Source organism: Siniperca chuatsi, linkage group LG22 (genome assembly GCF_020085105.1).
Source record: "Siniperca chuatsi isolate FFG_IHB_CAS linkage group LG22, ASM2008510v1, whole genome shotgun sequence".
Taxonomy (NCBI): Eukaryota; Metazoa; Chordata; class Actinopteri; order Centrarchiformes; family Sinipercidae; genus Siniperca; species Siniperca chuatsi.
Genome location: NC_058063.1, coordinates 21,401,403 through 21,424,114, shown reverse-complemented (window position 1 = coordinate 21,424,114; position 22,712 = coordinate 21,401,403). Strand labels below are relative to the sequence as shown.

At 42.2% G+C, this 22,712-nt stretch overlaps 2 protein-coding genes across 2 annotated transcripts in view; one reads left to right on the top strand and one right to left on the bottom strand.

The window, feature by feature from the left end:
* Nucleotides 1–22,712, bottom strand: part of LOC122870258 (low affinity immunoglobulin gamma Fc region receptor III-like) — a 1,099,642-nt gene that overhangs the window by 314,511 nt on the left and 762,419 nt on the right. The gene's annotated exons all lie outside the window — the stretch shown is intronic.
* Nucleotides 1,497–22,712, top strand: part of LOC122870324 (FH2 domain-containing protein 1-like) — a 35,644-nt gene continuing 14,428 nt past the window's right edge. The window contains 4 exon segments of the mRNA XM_044184480.1: nt 1,497–2,506; nt 20,080–20,542; nt 20,639–20,809; nt 20,967–21,028. Of these exon segments, the coding sequence (XP_044040415.1) occupies nt 20,252–20,542; nt 20,639–20,809; nt 20,967–21,028 (524 nt within the window). The 5' untranslated portion in view covers nt 1,497–2,506; nt 20,080–20,251.

Here is a 22,712-nt window from a genome sequence, read left to right as displayed (position 1 = left end):
GTAAAGAGTAACCTCGATCCGCACACTCAAAAGTTGAGAGATTTACGTCTGCACATTTGCAGAACTGGACTTCCTTTCAAGTTTAAGTTTATTAAAAAAAAACACAGCTGAAATAAAATGTATTTTCTTATAAAAAACATCAAGACAAAACATAAAAACATCAAAAAGTGAAAGGGTGTATGGTATAATTTAATCTTTTTCCAGGTGTAAATGCACTACAGACTCACAGCACAGTTAGGATTAGTATGCAGTGTGCGCTTCTCTCTTTAAATGGAGATATTTTAGAATAAGACTCTGGTCTGTTTGTGGTTGTGTTGCTCTGATTGCTTTAAAGAGAGGCAATTATTCACCAGGCAACACCAATACACACGAAACCGATTCTACTGTTTGTCTGTGTGAGTGTGACTGTGTTGCATCCAGGCTCATTTTCCCAAACATTTCAACAGCAGAGTAGAGTTTCTCACAACAAAGACTCTCTCTCTCCTTCACTTTTTTTTAAAGTGGTTCATCTTTGGACCCAAATGTAGCTTGTAGAAAAGTGTTGATTAACTTGTTACTGGTACTGTATAACTTATTACAGAAGACAAGGAGGAACTGTATTTAAGGTCAGAGGTCAACTGAGACCAAGTCAAGGTTTGTTTGCAGCGCACACCAGGGTGCATTCACTTTTTTTGCTTTTTTAAACTGCTTTATTTAAAACTGTTTTGGGAGCAGGTGGTGTGTTAAATAACTTAGGAGTTTTGTTCCTAATTTTTGAAGTTTGTGTCTTTTCGAATAGTTAGTGTTAATGTCACCTTTGGAATTATTTGCTTATTCCAAACATTTCGGGCTTTTAGCCTCGCTAGCGGCACGACAATGTCTGTCAGTTAGTCCACCATTTCAGCCCAGACTGAAATATCTCAACAACTGTTGGATGGGTTGCCGTAAAATTTGGCATCTAGCGCCATCATCAAGTCAAACTTTTGGTTTGTCCAATAATAGACTAACAACCTTACCTGTAGCCTACTTCATATTTAGTACTGTAGCGTCTCTCAGCAACAAGATGACGAGTCGCTAGCTAGTTTTGCTGACAGTTTATTAGCACACAGGCTACTTTGGGCCATAGCTAATACCAAAACAACAAAACTTAGCTTTTAGCTCTGAACTAGCCTCTCACTAAGGGCGGGAACTCTGGTGCGCCTCGAAGCGGTGGTCTCTCGGACCGCTGTCAAGTGAACTCTGGAGCGGTTCGTTTCTGGTGTGAACACCATTCGAACCAGTATATGTGTAATTTTATTGGTTAAAGGAACGTTTCCTCTTCCTGTTTTGTTAACTGGCGAACTAATAGCGTTTTTGCTACCAAAACTTTGTGATTTTTGTAACTGTGGCCCACTTACCTCACTGGTCCACTTTGCACGGCAAATGCAAACAAGTCGTGGTAGGATCTCATCAGAACCAGCCGTCTTCTGTGATAAGCCGTCTTCTTCGAAATGCCTGCGTTATTATTATTATTTAATACCCACAGTCTCATGAGACGTTATCTTTTTAGACCAATAATCCAACAACATTTACACCACATGGCTTTTATTCGCAGTTTCTGGACCATTTCGCGCTGGTTAGGACGGACCGTTATATGTGAACCCGCCCTAACTTCCCGCTAGACTAGACTAACTCCTGCTAACTCTCTATTAATCGCAGGTACGCTAGCTCACGCAAATCAGTCACAGGTGCGTTTAATCTTTAGCTAACATCTCTGAGCACAACAACACTCGTAACGTAAAGGTAGCGCTTAACCCGGTCGGTTACAGTGCTAATTACCAACTGTTAGCATGCTAACACGCTAAATTAAGATGGTAAACTTGTTGTCTTTTGCATGCTAGCAAGTAGGCGTTAGCATTTAGCTCAAAGAAGAAGGCCTGCTAGCTGTAAACTCTTGTTGAAGTAGTTTGGTGTCTTTTTGAACGGTTTAAGTTGACGTGACCTGTTTTTATTGATAATTATTTGCTTACTGATGACATTTCAGCTTTTTTAAAGGAGGGAAACTGCTGACAGCTAAGCTTGTTTTTTTTTTTGTTTTTTTGCCAAGGGCGGGGCCGGTAGAGCTTATCTCGGCCGCGCACACACACACACACACACACACACAGTTAACACACACACATTTAACACACACACACACACACATTTAACACACACACAGTTAGTTAATTTGATATTAAAGACTTGTGTGTGTGTGTGTGTGTGTGTGCGTGTCCTAGCAGGTGTACGAGAGAAAGCGCCTTCCCTTCCACCTGAGTGATCACGCATGCGCAGGCTGCTCTCTCTCTCTCTCTCTCTCTCTCTCGCTCTCTAACAGGCACGCGCACGCGCCCACAGCCGGTGTCTATCGGTTGCTCAGCGCGCGCTGCCTGTGGATGCGAACCGGAGTCAAACGGAACCTTGTCTTAAATCTTGTTTTGCTGTAAACGTGGACTTTTTCACACGGAGGTTCTGCGCAGGAGCGTCCGCGCCGCTGAAGCCGTTCATTCCGGTACGTTTAGCTGGGAATTACACCCCACACTGTCTTCTTTTTTTAGCCCCGTTGATTTCAATGTGACAGTCAGTAAATTTTTTGTGCTGATCGGAATTATCTCTGCAGGCTAACAAGCTATTTAACACGGCGACACTTCACACCAACCAGACTCCTTTCAAATTTCCACAGTATCTTGGAATGAGCCTACAAACAGCCTATATAATATCCCCCATAGTGATGTATATTGTGGTGTCTTATCTCTACAATATTTCGGCCGTGTGTTTGTGATACTTAAACTGACTTTAAAGTGTTTAATCTTCTATGGTATTTCTGTAATATTCCTATGTGTATTTGTTTAGAGGTTTATTTATGCTTATAATGTTTCTGTGGTTCATAATAGTGAGTTTTTATTGGTCTGATGACACCTTCAGATAATTTTATGGCAATGCAATAATATTTCTAGAACATTCCTCCAGTTTTTGATGTATTTGACTCAGCAGTGAGTTTATTTATATTGGCTCTATGGTGTTTAATGGTGTATATCTTATAGGCTGTCCTGTGGTATTCATACTATTTTCTGCAATGTGTTTGTGGTATTTATGTCCCATGATATTCATATAATATTTATGGTGCTCAGCGACCATATAGACAGCTACAGTTTGTCTTTGCTGCTCAGAAATCAAGTTTATTTATACTGTGTTTAAGGTGTTTGCCCTCTACAATATCCAAATAGTGATTTGCAGTTTGCCAGTGACTTCATGGTGCTTTATCTTTATCTAGTATCTCTGTAATATTCTTAAAATGATTTGTAGCATGTCTGTGGTGCTTACTAGTGCTGTTATATTGCTTTTTCTGGTACTTAATATCCTGTTTTATTGCTATTAATGTAATATTTGCAGAATGATTATCATAGTTTGTCTGCGGTGGCAGAAAGCACTTTCTGTTTTATGATGCTGCTATGATATTTCTATCCCTAAAGTGTGTTTATGGTGCTCATTTCTGGCTTTATAGTGACTCCATCATGCAGTAAAGTGCGTTATATCTTGTGATATAATGCATCAGTGGGTCTCAGCAGTGTCGTTTTGTAGTTTTTGTGGTGCTTATTGGTGCTCTTCCACTGCAGTGTCACTATAATGCAGTGAATTGTAGTGTGGCATTATAAAACTAATGATTATTTACATTATTTTCTCGATTAAACAATCACAATGGTGACGTTTAACGGTCCAAAACCCAAAGATATTCATTTTACTGTCATATAAGAGGCGGAAAATGAGAAACTACTAACATTTGACAAGCTGGAACCACTGAATCTCTCATTTTTGCTCATAAAATTACAAAAATTATCACAATTTTTGCCAATACAGTGCACTTATGGGGCTCTTCACTTAGTCTATAGGGACTCTGTACACTGTAATGTGTTTTATCTCTATGATATTCTTGTTTTAAAGTTTTGTTTTGTCCTTTTTGGCTGTATTAGATAGATTTCAGTGGCGAGACAGACGGGAACAACCCACTCTTAAAATGAAAATATAAATGTCCTGTGACGTTGCGGCTACATGTTACACATCTTAATCACTAGGCTACCGTCTCTCTTGTAGTCTTATAATATTCTCGGCTGTAGGAATTTGTTATTCATCATCAGTAGTGAAATCTAGTGAGTTTTTGTGGTGATTGATTGTAGTTTTCCACTCTATTACAGTAAGTTTAGCTTATCTTCTATGGTGTCTCCAGTGTCTTATTTTGTTTGAGAAAAGAAAAATAAATAATAATAATGATACGTGCACATTAAACTGCTTAACAAACAAAAACCCACCATATTCAGTTTATAATGAACAGAAAAGCACGAAACTTGAATTTGTAATCTGCAAATGTGTGTGTGTTTACTGAATAAAAGGCTAGAATGATTAATCGGTTATAGATACTTTAATGAATCACACGCTACAGTCTATCTGCAGACAGAAAAGGACGATTTTCTACATTAGCATTTAGCAGGTTTTCAGGCCTCAGGGTGTTGAAACTCGCATGACACGTGTCAACATACAACTCACCTGCATGTAGGTCACAGAAAGAACTGAGAAAATAGTCAAACTGCTGTGAATATGGTCATAACTAGCTTCATTTTATTTACCCGGGCATTTTGGACGGTCACATTTGGACGTTACAACTGTTAAGTAAGTTTTTATAGACATTAACCTAATGCTCCTATCAAGGGTGTGTGTTGCTCAAGGGCACTTCAGAAGGGCAGATCAGCTGCTGGGGGGCTAAACCTGCTGCTTTTTTTGCTTACAAAGTGTCCTCTCTTACTAATAAGCCCAAGCGTTTGTTCTTTCTTTGCCTGTTTGCAAGGGAGACATCGTTACACCAGACTCCATTCAGAAATCTATAATTTTAATCTTATGCTGCTTACTGGCACACACACATACACTTTGTGCAACCTGACCGTTGACCTTTCTTGAATCATTGTCTTCTGGTAAATTCAGCACAAGTGAAATCCACCCAGCTGCTTTTATTTTGACTAAAATGTCAGCTTTTATAATAGCAGTCATTCTGTATTCATGTGCCATTTCAACAGAATTGCACTCATTTTTTTCACCTTTTTAAGTACACTGTACATCTCATCCTAGTGTAGAAGGAGACAAAGGGAGACAAAGCTGCCTGTAATTTTAATTAAAGGATCATGTTTTATTCTGCATATGATGAGGTGTTTGTAGGACAAGTGAGCAGGTAAGGATTCAGTGAAGAAGACACGACTAGAAACAGTATTTTGACACTGAAATACTGTCCTGGATTCATTTCCCTTCCGGTTTTCGACTGAGAATGAAATTTACGATTGACTAAACCAGGCTGAAAACATGAAGCTCACCAGACCTTATTGTATTTGGCTGCTAAATTTAACAGTTAGCTAATTGCTTGATGAGATGAACAGGTGACAGTGTGGTGATAATTCGCTTCCTGCTGGACTTCCTGCCCAACGACATGTCATCTTCAGACTTCATGCACACGTCACTAATTCTTATGAGAGAGCCATGGTTTCATTCACCACATCATCCGTTCCTGTGTGAGGTTTCTCCAGCAGGCAAACAGGTGTGTGTGCGCTTGTGTCTCCTGCTGGTTCTTCCCCCAGGCCTCCCGGCGGACTGTGGCCAGGCCGCGGTGCTCCCTCGGCGGGTTGAGTGTTCCGCCTGACCCCCTGACCTGCCTGGAGCTCCATGAAGATACCGCGGGATGACATTTTAGATACATGACGCTGCTTTGGACTGTCTGTATGTCTGTCTGTCTTTCGCTTTCTGTCGCCATGGTAACCCCAGAGACGAGCGATGCTCGGCCACCCATTTGCTTTGCTTTGACCCCTCCCTGACTGTAAAACACAGCAGTAAACTTAATGTCTCTCTCGCTTCCTCTGAGGAAGAACGGAGCCGTCGGTCGTTCAGTAGAGCCGTGAAAGAGATTTAAAGGGGATTTATTTCTGCTTTTTAACACTTTCTTGGCACAACGGAGCCCAAAAAACGCAGCCAAAACTGATGTGTTTTTCATGCTAATGTTGTTTAAAAAGCAGTTCAGATGCTTTTCTGAGCCACGTCATTGTGGGGGGTCCTCGCTTACCCCCCCCCCATTACCATCACAACACACACACACATGTGTTTACTGTTGTTTGTCTGGTAAATAAGACCGAGGCCTTCTCCTCCTCAGGGAGTTTTACTGGGGTTTCCAGGGTGACTGTGTGTTTGCGCTCGCTCTGTTGTATCCAGCACCTGTGATTCTGGATAGTTTTTGGATGCACTTTGAAATAGTTTATGGAAATAGTTTGTACATAGTGTAGTGTTGTTCTTGGATATTTATTGGTGACTTCTGGGTAGATTCTTGGATGATTTCTTGGATATTTATTGGTGACTTTTGGGTAGATTCTTGGACGGTTTATTGGATATTTATTGGTGACTTTTGGGTAGATTCTTCGGTTTATTGGATATTTATTGGTGACTTTTGGGTAGATTCTTCGGTTTATTGGATATTTATTGGTGATTTTGGGTAGATGGATGGTTTATTGATATTTATTGGTGACTTTTGGGTAGATTTTGACGGTTTAGATATTTATTGGTGACTTTTGGGTAGATTCTTGGATGGTTTATTGGATATTTATTGGTGACTTTTGGGTAGATTCTTGGACGGTTTATTGGATATTTATTGGTGACTTTTGGGTAGATTCTTGGATGGTTTATTGGATATTTATTGGTGACTTTTGGGTAGATTCTTGGATGATTTCTTGGTGATTTTGGTGGTGATTTTTCTGGAGAGGTTCTCGGTCACTTCTGGAATAGTTTCTGTAAGAGTTTTAAGTAGTTTTGGGATCATTTTTAGGCTGTGTCCATGAATGTGTTTAGGTAATTTTTGGATATTTTCTGGAGAGATGATTTCCAACATCATTTGTTAGTTTCTTGTGTGGTTTCTGTAAAAGAGTTTTAAGCAGTTTCAGGATCATTTTTGTGTCCATGAATTGTTTAGGTGGTCTCTGGAGAGGGTCTGGATTATTTCTGTGATCATCTTTGGTCAGTTTCTTACAGTTGAGTGTGAAAGTGATCTTGGAAATGATAATAATTCGAAAATAAATCGAGGTCAACTTTGTAAGTTTTTCTGCTTCTGGAACAGTTCCTGGGTCATTTTTGGATCGTCTCCGAATAGTTTCCGGGAGGGCGTTTGGGGGGTTTCTGTACTTTTTATGCAGTTTTCAGTCATTTTCTGAACAGCTGTAAACTCTGTTCCTCCAGCCTGAACCTCATTAATCAGTCTGACAGTGCGGTCTGCTGACCTGCTGCTGTAATCCTCAAACCGTTAAAAAAGTGTTAGGAGATCAGTCGCAGCTGGAGAAAGTGTGGGAGCTAATCTGTCAGACTGCTGAGCAACAACCAGCCAGCCTGTAAACCTAAAGAAATCACAAGTATGAAATATTTAAAGCCTGCTGTGACTCACAAGTTGCTGTCAGGAGCAGTTTCCTCCCTTCAGAGCTCCAGAAACAGCGTCACCGTGATGCTGTCGGGTTGTTCATCCGACTTCTCTGCACTGACGAGGTGTAAAGGATGTCGTAGTAATAACTGATCACAGTTTCCTCAAAATGTGTGTTTCTTTTCTGTCTCTGACGCTTTTCCATTTGCTGTTTTTTAACGCAGGAGTGACGCATTTTATGTTTTCAGTTTGCTTTAATAATGAGAAAAAGAAGGTTTCGTATCACGGCTGAGACACAGAAAGACATAGATATATGAATTAAAAAAGGAGTATAGAAAGCTACAATTAAAGCCTCACAACTTACTTATATCCCTTTTGACAAAGCGCAATATTAAAGTATCAAACTTTGTTATAAATTTCACATTTAAATCACGGAGTAAAATAAAAAAATGTTAGGACTGCAATTTAGTATCCCTAAGAATACGCATATTTAGTCAATAAAAATCCAAAATATGGAGTTCACGCTGACAAATCAGGAAATTCTCAGATATTTACAGCTAAAAAATTAAAAACTTTGATTTAACAATATGTTTGGTACCAGGACCCTTTGAGGAAGTTCTTTTTAAAAGAAGGGAAAAAGACACAATTAATAGGAAGAATATAAAATATGCTGCTTGAGGAACAATCTAAACATTATTCACTGCAAAAAGCCGTGTGATAATTTGAACAAGGATCTCAGTTTTACACAAAACTGACGAAATGCTTACAAAAACCAGCATTGCCACTAATGAAAATCTACGGTTAAAACAATACAAACTGATGATGGGAACACACAGATGAAATTAAAATCACAAGTTTGATTCAAGTTGCTCTAATTTGCGTTTGGCTTCGTTATGCACTCCCTCGGAGTGAAATCCAAGAATCTATTACAAACACAGATTCAGTTTTGCCGAGTAAAAAATTAAGATATCCTATGGGATGGCAGATTAAGTTTTCCTCTCTCGTCTATAAGAAAATTAGAAAAATGTTTTGGTCTGCAAACAATAATAGAGACAATAAGGCGAGAAACTATATAAAAAAACAATGGCAGTTAACTCAAATATTGTTGAAAACAAGAAAGATTTCTGTTGTCTGAAGCTGCAGCTTACTGTGTCGACACTTTTGAGCTAACGTCAATTAAACACTTACTGATGCCACTGTGGCTTTCTGATCATGCATTTTTATATTTATGCAATAGATCATTTTTTTATTACTTTTTAAACTTACTAAGTTCAGCTTCATGTTTTCACTTCAGCTGTTAAAGTTCGCCTTTAACTGAAATACTACGATATTTTACATCCTCACAGTTTTTTTTAAACACCTCAAATCATTTTTGACTTTCTCTCATTTTAAACAACCTTTGGATACTTTCAGGTAATAATTGATTTTTTAAATTTGTACATGATTTGAGCCAGATTCTTTACTTTAATGAACAGTGAAAGTTTGTCGGTTCGTGGTTTTGTTTACAGTTCTCATGGCTCTCTTTTGAAGTGTGAAAATTGGATTTGTGTTTTGTTTTATATGTATTTCCCCTCCCACACAGTAAGTTATATATGGATATATACTCTATATGGAACATGGACATGTAAATAATTGATGAAAGATTATATAAGAGTGTCTGTACTGGCAGAAAGCGGTGAGACGTCGCAGTGATGGAGGATCTGATGCCGTCCGCAGACATTCGCCTCAGGCTGGAAACTATCTGAACTCAGCCACCGGGGATTAGACCGGAGGGTCTGAGTGTCTCGTTTGTCCTCTTTACTTCAGCAAAATGTGCCGCAAACCAGCACTTATTTTGTTTCCCGTCTCACCATCTTGAGTTTCATATTAAAATGCCAGAGACGGGTTTTTTCCGCCGAGTCACTGGAGAAACGTCAGCGCTGAAACGACAGCTGCTGCATTTCGGAAAAAGCCTTAACGTGACTGTCAGCAATGAATTGATGGTGGTTTTGTGTGTCATTCTTGTACGGGACGTCATTGATTATTAAGGTACATCCACTCCTGGGACGCTCGCTGGTGTATTTGGAGATGTTTTGTCTTGTGAAAGTCCACCAGCAGCTCTCGTTACATGGAGTTGGTGGTGGTTTCATTGACACCACGTCACACCGAGTTCCTCATCAGCCTCCTGTACTCGCCTTCCTCTGCGTCCACCTGTTGACTTCTGAGTAATCCGAAAAATTCTGCAGGTGGCAGTTTTGTGCGCTGTAGCCGAAGGATAAGGCCGCCGTTGTTCTGTATTTTTCTTACCGTCAACAAATCTGCCGAACGTCTCTCGGTACTTTCAGACTTCCTAACCCTGCGGCCCTCAGCTCCAATACACAATACTTGTTAGTAGGATACATTCGTTGTTGGTTTTGGTCTTTTCATGGGATTTGTTGACTATAAAACAAAATATAGAACATCACCAACAACCTGCAGAGTTGTAACGTACGCTGTTGTTTTTAAAAATGTCGTTACCCATGAAGATACTTTTTACTTGTTGTGGAGACAGAGGTCGCGTTTGCTTTTATTTTAGCAACAACGGCGACTGTTGGTTCTCTATGAAGGCAGCAAAAGTCTGAAGTGTGGAGGAGGAACGGTGTCTGCACAGTCCACCTGATGGAGGTCGGTCCGGTCTTCTCTCCGTCAGCTCGGTGTTTGGTCTCCAGCAGCTGCTGAGGGAAACATCTGGCTCTTTAGCTGCTAGATGCTCCGCTATGTTCAGCAGCTGCTCTCTGACTGTTTGCTGCTGAGCAGGCTGTTGGTTTTCACAGTTTTTTCTCTGAAAACGACGCCACGAGAGCGGTGAGAGGGAACCAAGACAGTGAAGTTGTGGGCCGGAGAGATAAACAACGAGCTGAAAGTCACTGTAAAGCCGTAAAGCCTTACGCTGGGGAGAAACTGTACCGACTGAGCCCAGCTTTAACCCCGAACTGGTCGCCCCCAACAGATGGCTGCCGTTTGATGTTCGGTTTTCGGTCGCAACATCTGATTAATTGCCTCAAAAATCGGTTGGATATCAGGTGTGCCGTAAAGCGAGCTTGAGCCGCTCCACGGTCCGATTTCTCACGTGGCTGCTGTCCAAAGATCGGCTGTAAACTGTAGCGAGCTTGTCTTAATATAACTGGAGTAGCAATTTAGGTTTTGTGGCTAAAGCTGGAGTTTTGACTGAGGATAGAAAGAAAACTGAACCGGATCATATTGTTCCCGGCCGTCTGTAGTAATGCTGCCTTTCTCTCTTTTTTTTTTTGTCAACATTGTTGAGGAGGCGGCCATCTTGTTTGAGTAAACTTTATTGGAATTATCAGTGGACAAAATGAATCGGGGTTCCGCGTCATAACCCGGTCATTTCATCCATACAGCGTGAACGTAGAAGTCGCGCGTGTTAAGGCCGGACGTGCAGAAAGGCAGACGCTTTAAAAAACATACAGCTTAAAAAATAAATAAATAACTAAATAAATAAATAAATAGTACAATAATCTTCAAAACCCTGCGTCTTTCTGGAGAACATTTTTTTTCAAAAGTTAGAAAACCTCTGGCTTTCATCACTTCCGGATGATCTTTGATTCGGTAATCTCTCGTGTAGTTAGACCTTGTCACATGGCGTGAGTCGCCGCAGAGCATTAGTCATCGTCAAGCCCTGTGAGTGTGTTTGAGTGTGAGGTCATTTTGTTTGTTTAGTAAAGTGTGTGTGTGTGTGTGTGTGTGTGTGTGTGTGTGTGACAGAGGAGAGGGCAAATAAATTTGTAGTGTAAATATTTGCCAGTGAGTTATTTCTCAAACAGGTTTGCAGCGACACTCTCACCGGCAGCCATGTTGGCTCCCCCCCGCCTCCAGATTGGCCGTCGCTATAGCAACCAGTGACTCCCTAAACCCTAAAGCCGAGGTCCCTTCACTCAGAAATGACCTTAAATTGCAATTTTCTAACTTGTAAATATCTTGAAAGCTTCAACATCCAGGTGGAAGTTATAACTGGAGTTTAATGTTTTTATTAAAAGCTCGGGCAATCAATCAGAGCCCGTCGTTAAAAGGTGGCTCAACCTTTTTTTTAATTAGATGCTAATTTGATCATGATTGTTTTCTGATTGTTGCATCAATAAGCGTGTTTCCATCCACCTGTTTTTATCCACATTTTCAATTTAAGCAATCAAAAAAAACTTTAAAAAGAGCTAAAAAAAGAAAGTTTTTACTTTTGGCTGAGGTGGAAAAGTTCCACATCATGTTTATAAGTAAATTGTCACTGTTGATTAGTAAGTTGATTTAAATAATTTTAAGCTGTAAGTTATTCAGAGGGAGAAGAGGCCCCGCATGTGTTTTGCTTTTATAGGATTCAATCGTAAAGCGCGTTTCCATCCACCTGCTTTTTTGCGTATTTTCAATTTGCGCATGAGTGGAAACTTTGCTGAGGCGGAGCGATTAAAAAAAAAAATGTGACAAAGTGCAAATGGAAACAGACTTAGCGGAAAAATCACGACAAACATTTATTTATTGGTTTTTAGAGTTAGCCAAGAGGCTATTTTTCATCTGTAGGCCGTGGACAGATGTTACAAAGTCACTCTAAAAACATAATATGACAATTAAAGTTATTGACATTATCATTTATAAGCAGCACAATAATAAAAAGAAAAGAGAATATTAATGTTAGTAAAAAAACACAACAAAAAAAGTTACCATTTAAAACATATGAACACAGAGGCTCATAATACAAGAAAGCAATGAAATGGGAAATATTAAATAAATAATTAGACACTGATATATTTCCAACAATATTATATATATTTCCACATGGTTTCACCTCCTAATATTCACATAACTGATCACGCTCACTGATTAGCATTTTCTTTTGCCGATTTTGTGGAAATTCAGTTGAAATTTGTGCTAAATTTGGATGGAAACTTGACTACTGTGATGAAGTACTTCTTATTTGTCTGGTTATCGTTTCCAAAAACATTTTCTCAGTTGATTTTCCAGAAAATATACCGCAATATATGTCGAGTTTTGACACTAAAATGAAGATTTTGGGGCATTTTGAGTTATCACTTTTCTAGAGGAACCTGTAAAGCGAACCTTCACCTGCCTGCATCGCGTTAATTTGTCTGCCGTCGCTGAACACACCTGCAGACAAACCACAACGATCCTGTGCTTGTTATTCGCTAACACACTGCTCTCTAACTGATCCCTCCATAATGGAAACGGACATTTTCATGCTGACATCTGAAATCTGACGGGTGTGAAGCTGCCAGTCGGCGGACAGTTTGTCAGAAGAATCATTAGAGGAGGAGGAGGAGGAGGAGGAGGAGGAGGAGGAGGAGGAGGAGGAGGGATTTTTCATGGTGGATCGGAGGTTTTCCATGCACTGTCAGTTACTCATTCACTCTCTGTCTGTTTTTCCTTTTCACGACTTGTCGCTCCAGCGTTTCTCTCCGGCTCCGAGCCTCTCCGGTCTCTCTCTCTCAGTATTGAGGTCAGGGCCGGCGTTGTAGGAATGTGGAGCAACGGCGAGAGGTGGATGTACGGAGGGATCGGAACTGGGTCGGCTGAGCAAAAACGAGCGGTGAAGCGGCACGGCTCGGGCGAATTAGACGTTTACTGTCACGGCAGATTCCCCAGCATGCACTGAGAAACTGAGCCACATCGCCAGCCGTCGCCACTCCGTCACCCGAAGGTGTCGTTGCCAGATGAAAGTCGTGACAGCATCTGGAGGTGATGTGAAAACTCAGCTTTCTGGTTAACAGTATGTAGATACCAGTGGTGGAAGAAGTACTCAGATCTTTTACTTAAGTAAAAGTACTTATACCAAAATATAAAAATACTCCATTACAATATATGGTATAATAAATGACATTATTAATAATGATGTATCATTAGCTGCGGTTACATGGACAACATTTCTTCAACCCGATTGAAATCATTCTGATCCAATAAGATGTGTGTTTACATGCCTCAAAGCATTTAATCAGAATATATACGTTTTCTGACATGCGTAAAGTGGTTCTGCCCGCTATGAAGCGTCTAATCTAAAGAAGAAGAAGAACATAACAGAAGAAGATAACAGAAGAAGGAGAATATAACAGAAGAAGAAGATGAATGTAACAGAAGATGACAAATATAACGGAAGAAGAAGAATATAACAGGAGAAGACGTATATAACAGATGAAGAAGAAGAATATAACAGACGAAGAAGAATTTAACAGAAGAAGAGGAAGAAAAATATAACGGAAGAAGAAGAAGAAGAATATAACAGAAGAAGAAGAATATAACAGAAGAAGAATACAACAGAAGAAGAATATAACAGAAGAAGAAGAATATAACAGAAGAAGAAGAATATAACAGAAGAAGAAGAATATAACAGAAGAAGAAGAATATAACAGAAGAAGAAGAAGAATATAACAGAAGAAGAAGAATATTACAGAAGAAGACGAATATAACAGAAGAAGAATATAACAGACGAAGAAGAAGAATATAACAGAAGAAGAAGAAGAATTTAACAGAAGAAGTAGAAGAATATAACAGACGAAGAAGAATATAACAGACGAAGAAGAATATAACAGACGAAGAAGAAGAATATAACAGACGAAGAAGAAGAATTTAACAGAAGAAGAATATAACAGAAGAAGAAGAATATAACAGACGAAGAAGAAGAATATAACAGACGAAGAAGAAGAATTTAACAGAAGAAGAATATAACAGAAGAAGAATATAACAGAAGAATTTAACAGACGAAGAAGAAGAATATAACAGAAAAAGAAGAAGTAGGAGAATATAACAGAAAAAGAAGAAGTAGAAGAATATAACAGAAAAAGAAGAAGAAGAATATAACAGAAAAAGAAGAAGTAGAAGAATATAACAGAAAAAGAAGAAGTAGAAGAATATAACAGAAGAAGAAAGTTCTGCCTGCTAATACAATATTCAAGATGGACCCACATCGCGTCCTGGGAACAATATTTGCGTTTCTGCTGTTCTGTTTCTGGCGTTAGACAATCCTTAAATCTTTTAAGGTCTCCAACAAAAAAAGTTGTATGAGCCACAAAAGTTATTTAAATGAAACCAAGAAGTTTAGAGGTGAAATGACTCTTTGGTGGAACTGATAACAACTCAGACATCTGAAACGTGATAAGAGGCCGCAGCTGACTTTATTTTCAAAAAAGTGTTGGGAAACACTAGTTTAATCGTTAACTATGTGTTATATGTTATAAGCGTATCATGTAACTAAAGCTAAAGATAAATGTACTGCAGTAAAAAGTACAATATTTGCCTCTGACTGTAGTGGAGTAGAAATATAAAGTAGAATAAAATGGAAATACTCAAGTAAAGTACAAGTATCTCAGTACTTTAGTAAATGTACTTAGTTACATCTGACCACTGGTGCTTGTTGTTGCAGCAGTAGAGATAGGAACGGTAGTAGCAGCTACTGCTACTGCTGCTGCTACTGCTGCTACTACTGCTACTACTGCTGCTACTGCTACTGCTACTACTGCTGCTGCTACTGCTGCTACTACTGCTACTGCTGCTGCTGCTGCTACTGCTGCTACTGCTGCTACTGCTGCACTGCTGCTGCTGCTGCTGCTGCCGCCGCTGCTGCCACTGCTGCCACCACTGCTGCTGCTGCCACTGCTGCACTGCTGCTGCACTGCTGCTGCTGCTGCCACCACTGCTGCTACCACCACCACTGCTGCTGCCACTGCACCGCAGCACCGCTGCTGCCACCGCCACCGCTGCTGCTGCCGCTGCTGCTGCTGCTGCTGCTGCTGCTGCTGCTGCTGCTGCTGCTGCTGCTGCTGCCACTGCTGCTGCTGCTGCTGCTGCTGCTGCTGCTGCTGCTGCTGCTGCTGCTGCTGCTGCTGCTGCTGCTGCTGCTGCTGCTGCTGCTGCTGCTGCTGCTGCTGCTGCTGCTGCTGCTGCTGCTGCTGCTGCTGCTGCTGCTGCTGCTGCTGCTGCTGCTGCTGCACCGCTGCTGCTGCTGCCTGCTGCTGCTGCTGCTGCTGCTGCTGCTGCAGCTGCTGCCTGCTGCGCAGCTGCTGCTGCTGCTGCTGCTGCTGCTGCTGCTGCTGCTGCTGCTGCTGCTGCTGCTGCTGCGCTGCTGCTGCTGCTGCTGCTGCTGCTGCTGCTGCCTGCTGCTGCTGCTGCTGCTGCTGCCTGCTGCGCTGCTGCTGCCGCCGCTGCAGCTGCTGCTGCTGCTGCTGCTGCTGCTGCTGCTGCTGCGCTGCCTGCTGCTGCTGCTGCTGCTGCAGCTGCTGCTGCTGCCACCAGCAGCAGCTGCTGCCTGCTGCTGCTGCTGCTGCTGCTGCTGCCGCTGCTGCGCTGCTGCCACCTGCCACCGCCACCACCGCCACCGCTGCCGCCACCGCTGCCGCCACCACCGCCACCGCAGCTGCCGCTGCCGCTGCACTGCCGCCACCAGCACCGCCTGCCACCACCGCTGCTGCTGCCACCTGCACCGCCACCGCCACCACCACCGCCACCGCCGCTGCCACCACCGCCACCACCGCCACCACCACCGCCACCGCCACCACCACCACCACCGCTGCCGCTGCCACCACCACCGCCACCGCCGCTGCCACTGCCGCCACTGCTGCCACCACCTGCTGCTGCTGCTGCCACCGCTGCCGCTGCCACCACCACCTGCACCGCCACCACCGCCACCGCCACCGCCACCACCGCCACCACCGCCGCCACCACCGCTGCACCACCGCCGCCACCGCCACCGCCACCACCGCCACCACCACCGCCGCTGCCACCGCACCACCACCGCCGCTGCCACCGCTGCCACTGCCACCTGCTGCTGCCGCTGCCACCACCGCCACCACCACCGCCACCGCCACCACCACCGCCACCACCACCGCCACCGCCACCACCACCGCCACCACCACCGCCACCGCCACCACCACCACCACCGCCGCCGCCACCACCGCCGCCGCCACCACCGATACCACCGCGCGCCACCGCCACCGCCGCCGCCACCACCGATACCGCCACCACCACCACCACCGCCGCCGCCACCACCACCGCCACTGCTGCCGCCGCCGCCGCCGCTGCCACCACCGCTGCCACCGCCACCACCACCGCCACCACCGCCACCACCACCGCCACCGCCACCACCACCGCCACCACCACCGCCACCGCCACCACCACCACCACCGCCGCCGCCACCACCGCCACCGCTGCCGCCACCACCGATACCACCGCCACCGCTGCTGCCACCGCCACCGCTGCCGCCACCACCGACACCGCCACCGCTGCCACCACCACCACCGCTGCTGCTGCCACCACCACTGCCACTGCTGCTGCTGCTGCCACCTGCTGCTGCTGCTGCTGCTACTGCTGCTACCACTGCTGCTACTGCTGCTACTACTACTGTTACTGCTACTACTACTACTGCTACTACTGCTTACTATTAGGGTGGTAGTAGTAGTAGTTCTGGTAGTACTGGTAGCAGTAGTAGTAGTATATTAGGCAGAGTAGTGAAAGAGAAAAAATATTAAAATAACTGTTAGTAGCAGTAGCAGTAGTTGTAGTAATAGTGCTAATAATAGAAGTCATAGCAAGGAGTACTATTAATGCCAGTGGTGGTAGTAGTAGTTACAGTAGTAGTAGTACTAGTTACAGTAGTAGTGAGTTCAATCACACTTTGACTTCTCATCAACCCCACGACCTCATTAACCAATCAGAACCCTTCGTGTGAACCGGGTCTCCAGTTCGCCCCCGGTCTATTTTTACATTCCGAGTCGCGTGATTGGATGATGTCAGTGATGTCTCAAAGAGAGCGAGTGAGTCATCTAAACCTTTTGTTTACAGCCAGCCTTTGAAGATGGAGGGACGAGAGAGGAAACAACATGGAGGCAGAGAAGGGAGGAAGTGATCCTGTTTAATATGAATAGTCTGACCCACGCACACACTGTGACCCCGATTTTGTTGTTGCCAAGTAAACAAACTGTCATTGTTTGTAACCCGGTCTGTTGCCACGACGATCAGTAGCACTCTGACCAGTTGCCACGGTAGCGCCCGAGCCCTGGCATCTAAAACACACACAAACACACGGTCTTCTCTACTACAAGGGAGAGAACAATGCACCAAACTCCATTGCAAATTCTGTTAATTTAGTGTGTTCTTTTCTTTTTTAGCGAATGCATCAAACCTATAAAATTAGTTCAGATATTTTCAGAAGTGATAACATGTGCTAGTAGATTCAGCTCAACAAAGTCACCAAATAGTACTTTAATAATAATAGTTTTTGAGCTGATTCCCACAGCTTGCTACCAAAGTTGTTATTGTAAACCAAAACTAGAGCAAGAAGTAGGTATTTAAAAAGTTAAAAAGACACTGCAAAAAGGCTAAATATGAACAAAAGCAACATCTTGCCATTGTAACACTAAAGAAATATAATATAGAAATCTTTAAATGTTTATTATCATGTTCATTTGCAAGGTGAAAGGAGGATTTTTTAATGAAAATGCTATCTTGTTCTGTTGAATGCTTATTAAAATGTATTTATTTTTAATTCAAGATTAGGGTTGCAACTAACGATTAACTTAATTATCGATTAATCTGCCGAAATTTCTTCGTTTGGTCTTTTTAATTTTTGCCATTTATTCTTGAAAAATTGCTTAAACGATTAAAAGATCAAATTTATCGAAATGGTTGCCAATTAAATTTCTGTCGATCAACTAAACAATTAATCGACTAATCATTGCAGCTCTGTTGAAGATGCTTGTATTCACCTGCCAAAAAAAATACATGTGATTTTGTTACCTTTAAAAAAAAACTGCCAGTAAACAAGTAAAACTTTATACAGTAAATTAACTAAATATTTTTAAGAATTAAAATTAAACTCATACTAAAACATGTTATGCAAGTGAAATGTTAAACTAACCACATTTTTTTTCTTCTGTCCGTCTTGATTTTTAACCAGGTCGTCATGAAATCACAATTAAATTTATGGCATTTAAACTGGAAATGAAAAGAAAGGCTATGTAAAAATAAAGGTTGTGAAACTGTTTTCTGATGCAGCAGCTGGTTTCCTGGATCAGATGTAAGCCGAATTTCTCAGCAGACCCAAGAAATTTAAAATAATTGTTTAATCATGTCGGACTAATGTCTTACTTTTGCCCAATGAGCAAGGCAGAATAAAATTGCAAAAAAATTAAATGGAGTTTGGATGCAAAGTTGTTTTTTTTTTTTTTTTCTCCAAATAAATAAATGGATCTGCAGTAATCAGGTCAGGACCAAAGTGTATTACAGCAGCAACCCACCCCTGCACACACACACACACACACACACACACACACACACACACACACACACACACACACATTGTTAGGATGATTAAGTTGGAAGTTTGATGGAAGAAATCGGGCGATCAAACAGAGATGTGAGATTAAGTTATGTAACACTCTTACACACTCACACACTCATCTTTAATTAATCAGCAGGAAGTGTGTATCTTTGTCGACATGTATCCAGAACTTCACACGGGGGACTCACCCTGTGTGTGTGTGTGTGTGTGTGTGTGTGTGTTAAATAATTTAGCAGTGCAGGAATTTAGTCCAAATGCTATGTGAGCCATATATGGACTTTTCCTGTACAGTGGAGTAAACAAAGCAGGAGAGCAGTTATTAGTAGAAACATTACTGTAAAGGTTCTTATAATTGTGAGTAAGAGCATTAAAAGAGACAGTAGAAGCATCATTACAGTTTAAAAATAACTTTAAACCAAGTAGAAGTAGTACTACAACAAACAGAAATGTCTTTAACAGTGAAACATAAGAAGTGCTGGTAGAAACATAACAGTGAGGAGTAAATATTAGCTGATAGAAGCGACATCGTGACAACAAACAGGAGTGGAAATACTCGCCAGTGTGGAAGCGGCTGCAAATGTGCGCATTTTTAATCTTGCTTCAAACTGAATTTCTGAGGTTGTATTACACAGTGAACTTAGTGTTCACGTTGTTTAAACCCCTTCGGTCCAGGGCCCAAAACTATTTCCATTCATCTGCCTCTTGGGTGTGGAAGATTTGAAATGCCTAAATAAAGGCGAGGGTCCCCTGCAGGCGGCCACAGGAAACAGTTTTATTGTGAAAGGCTGTCTGTCACGGCTGCCATCAGCAACACTAAGCCCCGCCCAAGGCCGTGCCCCCGTGCTGTGATTGGACAGTTGATTGTATTTCTTTTTGGCGTTGACAACGAACTAACAGTAGTTTGCATTTTGTGTTGTCATGTCACAATCAAGAACAATTAATTCAGTTATTAGAGACAAAAAGCTAAATAATTGTCATTTAACACGTTTTTCATTTAATTACGACAATAAATGCATAAATAAAAAGGAAATACATATAACAAGTCTCTTATTGGCTTCATATATGGATGTATTGCACTTTTGTTTTTCAGAATAACCAGATCTGTTTAGAAATTAATTGCATTAATAATAATTGAATAATTGTATTAGTGCTGGTAGGTGGTTAGCTTTGGACAGAACCAGGCTAGCTGCTTCCCCCTGTTTCCAGTCTTTATGCTAAGCTAAGCTAACAGGCTGCTGGCTGTAGCTTCATAGTCACCGTACAGACATGAGAGTGGTGTCAGTCTGAACATCTGACAAGCTTATTTCCCAAAATGTTGAATCTTTCCTCTATTTCTCTCCAGCTCTCTCATCTTCTGACCTTTGACCCTTCATTGACCTCCGATGTTCCTAAAGCATCTTCATCATCATCATCACCGCACCTCTTGCCATGGTCACCCATCAGCTCGGTAGCCGACCTGTCCGCCACCAAACCCTCCGCCTCCTCTCTCTGCTCCCGTCCGATCGGCCACGGGGATGCATGTGATGGGCAGCGTCTCCCCGGCCAATGAGAGGGAGCGTTTCTCCCTCCAGAGTGAGGGCGTGGCCATCGCCTTGCCGACGTATCCTCCTCCTCCTCCATCGGCATTTTCTGATATCGAGGGCAACCGGACGAAATCGTCTCCCCCTCCTCCGCCTCCTCCTCTACCTCCTCCCCCTCCTCCTCCCCTGCCGCCCCTGTTTCCGGGGGGAGACCCTGTAGGAGGCCTGAAGAAGAAGAAGAGGAGGGTGAGGAGTTTCTTTTGGAAAACGATACCAGAGGATCAGGTAGAGTCACCGCTCGGCATAATGGAGTCACATTTTTATTATATTAAAGCACTGTATTTACGTGTGTGTGTGTGTGTGTGTGTGTGTGTGTCTCAGGTGAAGGGGCGGGCCAACCTGTGGACTCAGGGTCGAGTGCAGCAGCAGTACCAGATCGACGTCCAAACCATCGAGGAGCTGTTTGGTCAGAACGACCGTCAATCAAACCCCAAGGCCACGCCCACCAGGGGAGGGAAGACCGGCAGCTCGTTCAGAGAGGCCAAAGAGGAGGTGTGTGTGATGCAAGGCGGCATGTGCTGCTGTTTGTTGAAGGCGTGGAGGAGGTGAAGGTGTGTGAGGACAGTTACCTGGGCTCTGACCTCAAACTGACACCTACTCACCTCCACCTCTCTCTCTCTCCCTGTGTCGGTCTATGTCTCTCTACCAGGTCTCCATTCTAGACTCTAAGCGAGGGATGAACATCGGGATTATCCTCAAACAGTTCAAGAGGTAAGTCTCGCTTTGTGACTCTGACCACAAACAAACACACACATTTTTCACCTCTGCTGAGATTTTCTGTCGTTGCCCGAAGCGGCGCAAAATGTTTTCCAACAAATATCTCAGAATTCAATAAAATCCCCTCTGAAAAGAACCAAAATGTCTGCGTTCAGACTGAAAACAGCGCTGTGTTTTCAATCAGTGTTCCTTTAGATATCAGTGAGACGATAATATATGATCCAGGACACTAACCCTTAACCTAACCCCGACTACACAGCGGTGGAGTACTCAGATCCTTTTACTTAAGTAGAAGTACCAATACCACACTGTAAGTTAGCTAGTTTAGTCCAGTGGTTCCCAATCAAAAGGTCAACAGATAAATCTGAGGGGTCGTGAGATTGTTCAACCTTTTATTTAAATCTCAAGGAATCATTTTCAGTGATGTCGAGAGTAAAAAAACAGAATAAATGCACACAAAAAATAAGTAACGAGAAAACAGACAGACAGCAACAGAACACAGTTAAAAACAATTACATTCATGTGCGGCGTAGTTTGAATTCATGGTTTTAAATTGACCTACAGGTACAATTGTGTTGCGTTTTAGTTAGTGTAAAATGTTCCAAGTGTGTTGCAGCACAAAAACCAAAAGCAGTTTTCTCCAAATGTAGTGTTTGGTTGTCAAGCTCAATGTCCCGCCTGCAATCACTAGATCGAGTCAAATAATGACTGTGGGACCAGTTTTAATAAGGAAGTGATATATTGTGGCAAGTTGCCATTACGGGCTTTATAAATAAATAGAAACCTGCCTGCAATGATGAGTAGAATAACCTTCACCGGTAATAAATCTTAGGGTGGAGGGATAAACTTAATCTAGCGGTTTAAGATTGGAGGCAGAGGCGTGTCTGTAGATAACATCACCATAGTCCATGACAGACAAGAAGATGGCCTCAATTATCCGCTTTATACTGAATGTTGGAACAATGTGAAATTTAAATATAACTTTCAGATCCCAAGATATGTGTACTCTGAAACCCTCTCAATACTGTCAATTCATAGTGGTAATATACAAACTATTGTCCATAATATCTGTAGAAAATAACATGTATTTAATCTTGCTTTGCATTCAGGACTAATTTCAAATTTAATTTAAATTAAACTTGTAATTTGTCAAAGGCTTGTTGTAGTATCTCAGTGGCTGAGTGTGCAGTATCTGCAAAACAAAACAGAACTGTATCATCCGCATAAAGATGGACATTACAATCTATTTGTTATAAAAATGATTAATGGTTCTGATACACACACATTTGTATTGACTTTTTTTTACTTTTCTCTAATCTCTTTTTGTTAAATGTTGAATCATTTTTGCTTCTTTGAGCCTCAAACAGTTATATAAATAAAACCATGTGAGAAGTTTAGAGGGAAAACGTCAACTAACAACTCATAGACACCCGAAACATGACGAGGGGCCCTAACTACATACCTTTTTTTATTTTGTAAAGGGTCATGAGTCAAAAAGGTGTGAAACCACTAGTTTAATCTTTAACAATGTGTTGTATTTTTTAAACTTTTATGCTGTTAATGTAAAATCTTAATCAGCAAAGTGGATAGTACCTTCAGCTGTCAGATAAATGTAGTGGAGTAAAAAGTACAATATTTCCCCCTGAGATGTAGCGTAGAAAGTAGCATAAAATGGAAA